Source organism: Aythya ferina (assembly GCF_964211825.1).
Source record: "Aythya ferina genome assembly, chromosome: 1".
In the NCBI taxonomy this organism is placed as follows: domain Eukaryota; kingdom Metazoa; phylum Chordata; class Aves; order Anseriformes; family Anatidae; genus Aythya; species Aythya ferina.
This window is the reverse complement of record NC_140296.1, coordinates 125,375,337-125,388,208: the sequence shown is the minus strand read 5'-3', so window position 1 is coordinate 125,388,208 and position 12,872 is coordinate 125,375,337. Positions and strand designations below refer to the sequence as shown.

Here is a 12,872-nt window from a genome sequence, read left to right as displayed (position 1 = left end):
TTTCTTTTCCAGCAACAGCTGTTCCACAGTGTTATTAAATACACATCTAAACACCGGCTTGCCATGAGGTGGCCTACCCTCCCATAGTTTCTTTTGTTTTATGGAATCATCTTGCATATGACTCTTGAAAGTAACAAAGCCCCTAAAGCTAAAAACAGGATGGCTAGGTGTGGTGGTTTGACCCAGCTGGGCAGCCGAACTCCATCCCAACCTCTCTCTCACTCCCCCTCTTCAAAAGGGAAGGGGGAGAAAATATGATGTAAAGGGATCAAGGGTTGAGATGAGGACAGGGAGGTCGCTCAACAATTGTCATCACAGGCAAAACAAACTCAGCATAGAGAGATTAATATAATGTATTGCCTGTTACTAACAGACTAGAACAGAGAGAAACTAAAAGCAAGCTGAAAACACCTTCCCCCCATCCACCGTCTTCTACAACCTCCCCCCAAACAGTGCAGGGGAAGGCATAATGGGGGCTGCAGTCAGTCCATAATGCTTTGTCCCCACTACTCCTTCATGCTCAATCTCTGCCCCTGCTCCAGCATGGAGTCCCTCCCATGGGATGCAGTCTTTCCTGAACTGATCTTGCATGGGCTTCCTACAAGCAGCAGCTCTTCAAGAACTGCTCCAATATGGGTCTGTACCATGGGGTCCATCCTTCAGGAGCAAACTGCTCCAGCATGGGTCCCCCACAGTCAGTAGCTCCTGCCAGACCATCTGCTCATGTGTGGGCTCCTCTCAATGGGCTGCAGCTCGGGCTCAGACTCTGCTCTGGCAGGGGTTCTCCTTAGGCTCTCCTTCACGTCAAATCCATGTGCTCCACCATGTGCTCCTCCACAGGCTGCAGCATGGAGATCTGCTCTGTTGCACTACACCATGGGCTGCATGGGAACATCCTGCTCTATCATGATCTTCTCCACAGGCCACAGGGAACTATTGCTCTGGTGCCTGGAGCATCTGCTCTCCCTCCTTCTTCACTGACCTTGGTGTCTATAGGGCTATTTCTCTCTCCTTGCTCTCCCAGCTGCTGTTGTGTAGTGGGTTTTTCACTTTCTTAAAAGTGCTCTCACAGAGGTGCAAATACAATTGTTTATTAGCTTGGCTCTGGCCAGTGATGAGTCCCTTTTGGAGCTGGCTAAAACTGGCCCTTCTCTAAATGGGGCAACTTCTGGACTCTTCTCACAGAGGCCACATCTGCAGCTTCCCTGCTACCAAAACCTGGCCACATAAACCCAGTACACTAGGACTAGTGGTTCTTTAATGTTTGTCTACTTGAGCACTAATTTCAACATGAGCACTAATCTCTTCTCAAGAAAGAGCATCTGAACCCTAAGCCCTGTAGTCAAGTTCAAATGAGAGAGATTTGTCCCATTCTAAAAAGTGCAGTATGCTGTAAGTCACAGGGAGTATCTTTTTTACAGACTTTACATTGCTCTTAAATTCGGTTGTATTTGCAATTTAGTCAGTGGAAAAGGTTAGCCATGTTATGAGTACTGCTTCTATTTCAAACATGTCTTAAGATAAACTGAAGCATTCTCCAAAGATACCAGTCCTTTTCTCCATTGACTGCAAAGGAAGCAACATGACTATGTCATTTTACACTTCTAAATTCCACCTGGGTAAAGTTACATAAAGTTACCTTTGCAGTGTGTATTCACTGCTTTTACCTACTTTGGTGTGCATGAACGTGGACAAGAACAGTAGGTTACAGCATACCACAAGGGAACAGACATGGGAATGTATGTTGGTAGTCTAATAAAAGGAAAAGAACTGAAAAAATGAAAAGTAGAATGATTGAAAAGAATATACAGGGCGAAAAAGAAGGCAGAAGGGGAAAAAAAAAAAAAAAAAAGAAAAAAAAAAAAAAAGCAGAAAATAAAGGAAAACCGGAGACTAAGAGGATAATGAGGAAATAGTATAGCAAATAAGGAGTAAACCTAATAGCCTTGAAAGCTGAAGGTAGTGCTAGTCTGAAATTCTTACATGTCACTGTTAGAATCTGGCTTGCACTTCCTCCACCACAATTCCAGCTTAGCTCCCTGTGCTCAAGCCTGCCTCTCCAATATAATAAAGTTGTTTGAGAAATCTTGACAGAGAAAGCTAGAAGAAACCTCGGTAGAGGTGCCCGCCAAATGCCACTGAGTGCCTTAAGTGGGAGCTGCTTTTTGCAGATTTCATGTATGATCTTCATCTCAGCTATGCTTCAGCAGCATTATAGCCCCACCTACGGCTGGCCATGTACCCCATTGATCTGAACCCTGACCTACAGACTTGATTGTGCAGGTTTGACCTTGGACTTGCCTCCTCACAATGGACTTACTTTGCAATCTAGACTCTTGGTTGACCCTGGCTACTGGCACCAATCCTGCCTTACTCCCTTCATTCCCATACTGTGGGTTTACACCCTTTGCTGTTAAGGCCAGTACTTGTCTCATCATGGCTCTCAGCTTCCAGAATTTTTCCTTGTTTGCCCTTTCTTCTCACTTACATGGAGAAGATAAAGATGATGTTAAAATGCATTCATCATCATGCTTATTAGGCAAAAAAAAAAACAACCAAACAAACAAACAAACAAAAATCAGAAAACATGTATCTTTACAAAAAGAACAAAACCCTACAAGATGTAGCCATATACTTCACAGCATAGGCCCCTTCCTCTAAGGAAAGGCTAAGAAAATGAACAGCCTGCTGTTAACCATCTTAGTAAATCATTTCCAGAAATACACTTCTGGAGTATGTTTGGACACTGTGGTGGTGATTTCTGCTCAAAAACATTAACAGAACAGAAAATATAGAAAGAAACAGAAAACAAACAAAATAACAACAAAACAACAAAACAGACCCTATTATTTGATATATTTCAAATGTCCATTTATTCAATCATTGACTTCTCAAAAGCAGCTTATTTGACAGCTGTAACAAGGGTTAAATGCCTAACTACTTTTATCCCTTTATAATCCTTTTCTGATGACTTCTTAAGACAGGATACAGGATAACTAAGCAGAGAGCAAGTGCATACAAGTGAATCCTGGCATTAAAAGGTGCAAAATACAAAACATGAACATACTGGCAAAGTATAGTGTAGGAAATATAAAAGAAGAAATCTAAATTCCTTTCAAATGCTTCTGTAGTAAAACATTTTATCTTTTACTCTCCAAGTACAGACAAAGTGAGGGAAGTGAGCAAAAGAAAATTTGCTTTGCTGAACGGAAAAAGAAAATCCAAGCCCTTGTCTCTCACCATTTAGGAAAGAGTGAACTATTTATATTCACTATGCTCCAGAATTTTCTGGAGTTCTGGAATACATCTTGTCTTTAACACTGAAAATCTGTCCTATACCTATAACAAAATGATTAGCATTTTGCAGTTCTTCAGTCTCACACTGTTAGAGGATAACTATTTCTCTCTTTTGAGTGCTAATTATGCTATTTACTACTCAAAAGAGAGAAATAGATACCCTCTGCTAACACGCAGATACTAATGAATCTGAGAAATCAATGCTCAAGATCAAAGTATTTGTTAACAGTAGGTCTACATCAGTCCTATAAATTACATTCCGTTTGAAATTGAAAATTTCACAAATAACCACTTTTCTTTAAAACCTGTAAGAAAACCAGACTGTCCCCCTCAAAACTCCAGTGTGAAATGACTAAAGAATTGCACATTTACCAGACTGAGAATAGCAGAATATTGCACACCACAAAAAAAAAAAAAAAAAAAAAAAAAAGGAGAGGAGAGGAGAGGAGAGGAGAGGAGAGGAGAGGAGAGGAGAGGAGAGGAGAGGAGAGGAGAGGAGAGGAGAGGAGAGGAGAGGAGAGGAGAGGAGAGGAGAGGAGAGGAGAGGAGAGGAGAGGAGAGGAGAGGAGAGGAGAGGAGAGGAGAGGAGAGGAGAGGAGAGGAGAGGAGAGGAGAGGAGAGGAGAGGAGGAAGGAACCTTGAAAGATAATTGAGTCCAACTGCTTGACCACTTCAAGGCTAACTAAAATTTAAAGCATATTATTGAGGGCATTATCCAAATGCCTCTTGAACATTGCCGGGGGAAATTGAAATTGGTTGTGTACCTCTAGATTAAAAACTGGAGTCTAAGGTCTATGTTATCATAGAATTGTAGAATCATATGACTCTATTATTTTACTTCTCTATTAGAAACTGGATTTTAAGGTCTGTGTTATGTGAGCCATAAGGATAAAAAAATTTCTTTAAGCACCTCACCTTCCCTAAGGAGTGTCTCTCTAATCTGGCCTCTGTTACTGGGGCTGGCTTTGACATTGTGAAGTTTAGAGTGAAATATAAAGTCCATCCTAATTCAGTGATCCTTGGCAAGAAACTGTGGATTTAACTAGGTGGAGCCAGAACTGGGCTATACAAACTCCCAGGGCACAGGACACAGTTACAAAGCTTGCAGGAAGCAGAAGCATTTTATGTGGTATATTTGAGGTTTGGTTGCATCACCCACCACGCCCCATATAAAGAGACAAGTGAATGGCCTGAAGAAGCCTGTGCAAGAGGATAAAGAGCCTTTAATCTCTGACAGAGCTCTTACATATGGACCTCATCTGAGTGAGTGAGAAGTATGATTAGTATTTGCATGAAGTTGAAGATAAATTTCCACTACAGTTTCAGTTCTTTCATGTTTTTCTTTGAAGAATGTACAAGTGCTTAAATTTAAATGGCTTCACTGTAGCTAAGTGAGATCAAATGCCTGTGAAATCACTAAAAGCAGACTTCTAATCGTCATTAGTTATAAAACAAATGAATTAGTTATAAAATGAACAACTTTGAAGATATGTACTACACAAATTATCCCATTTGAATGAGAGCATGCTAGCAGAATCCTTACAGGTACTGGGTAACATTAAAGAAAAAACAGTTTGATGCAATTAAATCAGCCAAAGAATTTGATTTTTCTTCAGCTTCTTTCTCTTTCCAAGACATCTCTGAATTCTGCAGAGGTTGATGTTCCTCTGCCGCATTCTCTCCCATCTCTTATTTCCCCAGTGTTTAGTACTGCTGCAGAAAAAGATGACTGTAACTTGGAGGAAAATTAAATTCATTAAAATAAAGAGACCCAAAGGAGGGAGAATTGGAGCTATTTTTCATAAATGTTTACCAGACAATTTAAGGGTATTGTTTATCAGCCAGTAGACTATTCAGGAATTACTGACTTGAATAGTTGCCCAAATTGTCTATATCACATTAGTTAAGTGGATGATGTTTTCAAACTAATGCCTTAAAATTAATTTAGCATTTTCTTAAATTTATCTTTTGTCAGCAAATCATTTAAGCACATAAGTTGAGCACACTGAATGGCATTTCAGAAATAATGTTTTAGACCGTGTTCAAAGTATCCTACCTCCTAACATGAGAAACTAAACAGAAAGTGTGTTGAATTATATTCTGAACTACTAAAAGTCAGAAACATAACAAAAGGCAACAACTATTTGAAATTGTGATTGTTGGCTGATCTCTATCACACAGTAATATGAGAATGGATATACAAACCAAACATTTCTGCAAATTCTTTAGCTAGAAAAATGCAGATGAGATAAAGTGAATGACCATTTGCAATAAAAACATAGCTCTTGCAACACTGAACAGTTTTCAACATAACAAAATATGTTTCTTTTTAATATAATCTAGTTATATTGAAAATATTACTGTTGTTATTATATATGAATGTTTTGTACCTTTTAGCAACCTTCAGCTAACAGTTTAGTTAGTAATTTGTCTATAAATATCCAATTAACACTCTACTAATCATCTACTAATCATCTGTGAGATGTAAAACCAGGAAAAGGACACCATGCTGCATGGAGAGCAAATAGCCATTTTCATGTTCAGAAAGCTATGCCACATTTACCCACAATTTTTTGAGAGGAAAAAAAAAAAAAAAAAAAAAAAAAAAAAAAGCACATTTCTGCATAAGTGCTTTCTGAAAATAATTTGAATAATTTGTTTGTTGAAAAATGAGGATACAAAATAAGAAGCAAATAATCAGCTTATTAAGCTTATTATTACTTATTGCCAGGGCTTCAAACAAGTCTGAATAGAGCCTTGGAATGGCTGTTAGGATGACTAACAGGAAGAGCAAGAATCCCTAAATCCTCACAACATACCCCACCACATCAGTAATTCTGAGACCTCGGCAAGGTCCTTCTGGATGCAAAGTCTCAAATTTCAATTACTTCAGTACCCTAGGGCAGTAATAAGAAGAAGAGCTGCTGTGACAGGGAAAGAAAATAAGACAAACCTTCCTTACCTCTGGAACAGTCTTCATTTTTGTCACTGAGCTGGCTTTGCCTCTATAGTTACCGCAGTTGTCAGCTCTGTTTACTTGTTTACTATCAGTCTTCTGTGCTCATGGCACACTACTGAGTTCAGAGACAATCTCTTCTTCCCAGCTTGGCTGATTGCTGTGGGGAGGGGAAAAGCAAGGAAAAGCTCTGAGAAAAACACCCTTAAAGAAAATGGGAGGGAGGGAAATGGATATATTTCTGCAACTCTCCACCCACCTTCTCTTCCTAACACCCCTGTTTCTCATAAAACTAGCTTTATTGTTCCCTTCTGCATCTCTCTGCAGCTCAAGGTCTTTCTCTCTTTTGGCTCTATACTGAAATCTATTTGAAAAGAAGTATGTGATTCTGTCTCCTCCAGCCTCTTCTCAATTATTTGCTTCTTCTTTTCTCTCCGACAGCCTTACTATCCTGTCCACCCAACAAGCCTGTTTTGGTCTGATATTTTCACTGCTACTAGGCTGTTCCAACCTGATGCTCTGTGGCCTAGAGGCCTCTGTCTACTGCAAGATTCTGCAGGATATGGATCCTGTTGTTCCTCCTCCCCCCAAAAGGAAGGTTGACATGCTGCCTTTTTTTTTTTTCTCTGTCTCATCTGCATCTAAATTAATTCAAAGGCATGAACAGAAATCCATTTCTGGTTCTTTTTCTTTTGGATTAAGAGGCATAATAAATAAATAAATAGATAAATAAATAAATAAATTGTTACTGACTCTATTTGCAATTGAATGTTGCTTCTCAGGTGATAGCAGCCTGTGTGTATTTGCTTCCTTAAGAATGTATATTGGAGAGATTAAGGCACACAGTTAATTTACTTTGAGTAATGAGAACAAGCATCACTTCCCTGAGACATTAAAAACAGAGTAATGGAAGTTGGGAGCTGAGACCTGATCAAGTGGGTGCCGGGATTTGAGAGGGATGGTAGACACGAGTTTGGTGTCAGTTTCCAAAATGACTGAAGCAAGCAGAACACTGGGACAGGACAGTTTACCTCCCTACCTTGTGAGTATCTCAGAGGAGCACAGTGTCTTGGTTCACTAGTTTGGAAATAAACAGATATCAGTTCAGTTGTTCAGAGCTTCCCAAAAAAGCTCTGGGAAAAATTTTGGGAAGCTTTCCTAAAATCCAAATCTTCTTCCCACCACCAATCAAATTTTAATCTGTGTTCGAGTAGTGCTGAAACTTTTGGTATACTGTGACAAAAACACTTGTTATATGTCTGAGACCAGTTACATAGACCCAGTTTTTTCTACTTCTGAGGTCACTGGTAGTTATGTATTTCTATATTTAATTAACATCTCTAAATATTGTAAAAATTATTGCATACAGCAAAAAAGATCCTTACTGACCTTTCTTTCCTTGCAATAGGTCACCTCCCTTCAGCTTAACTTCAGACTCCAATTTGAAATACTTCTTGCATAAGTGATTGAGATTTGTCTTACGGGAAGCTGTAAGACATCATTTTTTGTAGTCACAATTCCTACATCACTGGAATGAGCATTACCGTGATTCAAACCATCCAATAGATGCAAAGGTGCTTTGTTCATGATGGCCTAAAGTAATTTGCAGCTAGTCAGATCCCAAATCTTTATGCAAACTGAAAAATGTGAATATGTCTTAAAAATATATATATGATATTGTAATCCTTTTTTTCAATACATCTTTAAGTCTTTTGTATGTTTTTGTATTTTCTGCCACTTTTGCCTTTGTGCCTTTTTTACTCTTCTCTACTTTAAATCTTCTCTCACAATAGCTATAGTTCTAGTAGTCTTTCACAAACGTTTTTCAGTAGTTGAACTGTGTACAAAGAAATGTTATGAATATGTGTGTAGGGACCTGATTAGTTTTAACTACAAGTGATCTTACAGTGGAGATATTTTTGTATCTTAACTTGTACTTTCTCTAATGATAACTATCTAAGCTTTATAAACTCTCTAGGCAAGGAATTTATTGCCTTTTTAGTATACAATGGCTATGATCATGTAGAACACAATATGATTTCAATTAAAACAGGTAAAATCTTGGCTGAAGTATTAAGTTTTAAAACATAATGTAAGAAGACCAAAAAAGCCTGTTTGTCAATATGCTAATGCAATGTGACTGCAGTTTCCTGGTTTCATAAGCTGGTATCTTTTACACAGATCCTCTGTTTCTTTGTGGTTAAATGCGATTTAACATATAAATTAAGAAAATTCTACATTGGTATTGCCACACCATATGGATCCTCCCACATATACTATCTAAAAATACTTTGAATGTATATATGTGTATGAACTTTCCGCACCTTGTAAACCAATCGAGACACGTCTGAAAAAGCAGTTAGATTAAAACCTCATTTTCAGTTCAGATAGAATGTTTCAGGAAGTGGTGCTACTATTTCAGAGAACAGTATTGGTCTTTGAATCTCTGGGTGAATTTCATTGGTCATGAGATGCTGAGAAAGCTATCTTGCAAGAAGAAGAAGAGGGACAGAGGAGAGGAGAGGAGAGGAGAGGAGAGGAGAGGAGAGGAGAGGACAGGACAGGACAGGACAGGACAGGACAGGACAGGACAGGACAGGACAGGACAGGACAGGACAGGAGCTGGAAGGCACCTAGAAATATAGTTGAGTTCCAACTGCCTGACAACTTCAGTTCCCTTGTGTCCTAATGTTGGTTAACAGGGAGAAGAGACCAGCACCTCCCTCTGTGATTCCCCTGCTCAGGAAGCTGTAGAGAGCAATGAAGTGACCTGTTAGCCTTCTTTTCTCCAGACTAGACAAATCAAGTGTCCTCAGCCTCTCCCCATAGGATGTGCCTTCCAGACCCTTTACCAGTTTTGTTGCCCTCCTCATTCAAGTATCTTACTATCATTTTTATATTGTGGAGACCAGAACTGTACAAAATGTTCAAATTGAGTCCACACCAATGCTAAACACAGTGTAAGAATCATCTCTTTTGACTTGCGGGCTATGCTGTGTTTAAGGCACCCCAAAATGCAGTTTGTTCTCTTGGCTGCCAGGGTGCAGTGATGCCTCATGTTAAGCCTACTGTCAACCAGCACTCCCAGATCCCTTCCTGATGAGCTGCTCTCTAGACACTCTTCTTCCAGCCTGTACCTGCATCTGATATTACTCTGTCCCAGGTGCAGAACCCAACATTTTCCTTTGTTGACCTTCATGCCGTTGCCAATTGCCCAATGCTCCAATTTGTCTAGATCTCTCTGCAAGGCCTCTCACCCTTCCAGAGAGTCAACAGCCTCTCCCAGTCTAATGTCATCAGCAAACTTGCTGCATTCAACTTTTGCATCCAGATCATTGACAAAAATGTTGAACAGGACTGGCCCTAGAATTGGGCCCTGGGGAACACCACAGGTGACTGGCCATCAGCCAGATTACAGGCTGCCACACTGTGAGCTCTGCTGTTCAGCCAGTTAGTCATTCATCATATTATGAACCCATTCATCTCAGAGTTGGAGAATTCTCCTTAAGGACACTGTGAGGGATGGTATCAAAGGCCTTACTAAAATCCAGAAAAACTTTATGCAACACCTTCCCTTCAGCCACTAAGTGAGTAATATTGTTGTAGAAAATTGAATTACTAAGACAGGACTTTCCCTTCATGAACTCATTTTGACTATGCCAAATAACAGCTTTATTATTTGGATGCCTTTCAGTAGCACACAGAATAATCTTTCCCATAATGTTTCCAGGCAATGAGGTTAGACTAACAGGTCTGTATTTTTCTGTGTCTTCTCACACACCCTTTTTGTAGCATGAGAAGATGCATCATAGTAATGTTGTATAACATTGGCTTACTTCCATTCAGATTGGACCTTCTCATACTCCCAGGTCCTTTGGTAGATTGTTGAGAGAGCTCTAGTTAGGATCTGCTAACTCCTTCAGTACTCTATGGTGAGTTGCATCAGGTGATACAAACATTCAGCTGATAAAACCATTCCCTTACAATTTTATTTGCCACAAATGGAAAGTCACTACTTCCCAGTCATGTTTGTCCAACTCAAAGGACCAGGCAGCCCAAGATCTATCATAAATATTAAAAATTGGGAAAAAAAAAAAAAAAAAAGACATTAAATACTTCAGCTGTTTCTTCATCCTAGTAGAAAAGATGCAGGAGGTAAGGTTTCCTCTCTTCAGTCATTACAGACCATAATAGCACTGCATAATTGCTCTTCTTATGATTTCCTTTGGAGAGCGTGTTCTTGAGTAGCATTCTGCTGCAACAGAGTTTGTTGAATAGTTAAACAGGAAAGTGACAATGTTATGGAGAGAATCAAGATGCTAAAACTTTCATTTACTCCAAAATTCCTGTCTTCCTTTGGAGAGAATGTGGATTCATTTCACATAGGTGCACTCTCTGTGCCTGTGTTCTGAGATATCCAAGTATTTTATCCAAAATTATGTGACTCACACATCATAAAAATCTGCTTGCCTGTGGTCATTTAACTGAAGCTGTGTAACTCAGACACTGTAGTTATGTGCCTTTTCAAGCAGACCCTCCTGCATCTGGCTAACTCAGGGTAAGGACAAAACACATTTTCATCTGGCAGCAATAATCCAAGGAAGCAAGCATATCTTATATGTCCAAAACTACCAACTGGATATGCAAGTCTTTTTCTTGTCAGGTGCCACCAGTCAGTGGAATATCTGTATATACATTTAAGCCTTGAGAAAGGTCTACCATGGAGGAATCTGCATATTGTTAGTGTGCAATAATGTCTTTATTGCGTATACAGCCTGTACAGGTCTGGAAAACTTGTGAGGTGAATACATGAATTATCCACATATACATGAATACAGTATTGTTTAAGTAAAGTTTTTTCCTGTTAGCATGTAAATTTATTTGAAGACACGCTTATCAACTTCTGAAAGTAAAGACAAAAAGTTTCCTTGTTTTCTAATTACTGAGAGGTAGAAAGAGTGGTTGGCAGTGTGTGTGGAGGGAGACGTCATAAGTAATCCTTATCAATTGATTCCCTTCTTATCTTTAAGGCGCAGATGACTGCTGTGCTCTCCGAAGTCCACAAGTTCGTGAGAGGACCTCTAGCTTTTTTCTTTGTGACAGAATCTCCAACTTCTTTCGCTTCTCTATACAGTGTGTTAGGTTTTCCAAGTGTATCACTGATCAGCACAAGAATAAAGTGTTGGATATATCTTTCAGCTGTCACACAAAAATGGCAATTATCTTCCAGATATCTCCTTGATTCTGGTTCATAAAAATGTGGAATTAAGTGCATTAGTATGTATTTAGCAGATATTGTTACAATACATTCAGGATGGCTGTTAATCTAGGAATATTACAAAAAAGTATTTTCTCATTATCTGTCCCAAAGGGACATTGAACTGGAGAAGCGGACTAATTTTTACCTGTGGCAAATTCAGGATAAGATCTGTGCTCATGAGAGTAAATTTAAACTAAGCCTTAGAACCTAAACTCTGGATGCTAATGTGTGAGGTGAAAAGGGCCTTGAATTTCAGAGATTATTGGTCTAATAAGCAGAAACAATTAAATTTCAAGTGTAGATTATGTTATTTTGATGATGAATCACTAAAAAACTATAATTTGCAATCGCTATTCCTCTAAGAAGAATCAATTTCAGTTACAAGACTTCAAGCTGGCTTTCTTAAATCAGTTGTTCCCTGGAAAATCCATGCTAAACTCTGATGAAAATGAACATAAGGAGAGTCATATTGGAAGGAAAAAAGGGATTTGAGAACTGAATGTGCAGGAATGAACAACAGAAATTGCAATGGTCTCATGTTAACCACTGTCAAATACTGCCACAGTATGCTTGTGTTCCAGAAAAAGTTTGTGAATGTAAATAATAAAGCAATTAGTTTAGTTTCTTAGGAAGTACTGCAAATCCTTAGGAATCTTTTGGGGGCTGTACTACTCAAAGGATGAAAGTTGAGCAGGACAGTATCCAGGAAAAAGAAGCAAGCCCAGAAGAATTTTGCAAGAAAAATGATGACTTAAAAATGTGTAATTGACCTAGAGTAAGTACTAAGCATAAATTAATCCATTTTTAAAACAAACTGCTAACTCTGAGTAGCAGAATAGAAGCACATAGGTATTTAGCACTGTCTGAAGACAAGGCAGTTAAAAGGAAATGAGTGATAAACGCATTCAGATTGCATGTATGTGTACTTTTTGCAAGTGTTTGAACTTGAGTACATGCAATCTTTAGCTATTCCATTATTTACTAATTAATTTCACTCGAGACATGGCTGTTACAGTGCAGTAGACAATTACAACTGAGAAGCATGCATATCAACATTTTGTTTTAACTGTATTGTCACAAAAATAGATTATGCAAAACCACAATATTTACAGTTTAGTTAGGTAACATAAAAATTCCATAGCTATTGGCTATGCTTTAGCAGGTGTCAGTAAGAACACTTTTTCAGAATTGTTTTGGACAGAAGTATATCCATATTATTTACCAATAGTTACAGCTGTGAACTGGGTATCTAACGGTCTTCAGTCATAGAAATTATTCTTTCTATCCAGTCCCCAAATCTGCTGTCTCCATTTGCATTTTAGATCATATTTAACATTACTTTGCAATGTCACAAATAAT

General features: G+C 38.8%; 1 protein-coding gene and 2 long non-coding RNA genes across 6 annotated transcripts in view; 1 reads left to right on the top strand and 2 right to left on the bottom strand.

The window, feature by feature from the left end:
- Positions 1 to 10,500, bottom strand: part of KEL (Kell metallo-endopeptidase (Kell blood group)) — a 37,026-nt gene extending 26,526 nt beyond the window's left edge. The window contains exons 1-2 of one of the 3 annotated variants that reach the window (XM_084502082.1): positions 10,370 to 10,500; positions 6,260 to 6,413 (exon numbers count right to left, since the gene is read on the bottom strand). In XM_084502082.1, the coding sequence (XP_084358208.1) occupies positions 6,260 to 6,277 (18 nt within the window). In that variant the 5' untranslated portion in view covers positions 6,278 to 6,413; positions 10,370 to 10,500. Of the gene's footprint in view, positions 1 to 6,259; positions 6,414 to 6,512; positions 6,773 to 10,369 lie in introns of those variants that run through there. The other 2 variants (XM_084502083.1, XM_084502084.1) reach the window with 2 other exon arrangements.
- Positions 3,912 to 12,872, top strand: LOC311426023. Of its 2 annotated transcripts, none has more exons than XR_014686487.1 (2): positions 3,912 to 4,560; positions 11,284 to 12,872. It is a non-coding gene; the product is annotated as an uncharacterized lncRNA (long non-coding RNA). The 2 variants fall into 2 exon arrangements; XR_014686488.1 differs by lacking the exon at positions 3,912 to 4,560 and adding an exon at positions 10,636 to 10,811.
- LOC311426033 lies at positions 4,503 to 5,904 on the bottom strand. Its single transcript, XR_014686496.1, has 2 exons — positions 5,688 to 5,904; positions 4,503 to 5,010 (listed from the first exon to the last, which is right to left on the bottom strand). It is a non-coding gene; the product is annotated as an uncharacterized lncRNA (long non-coding RNA).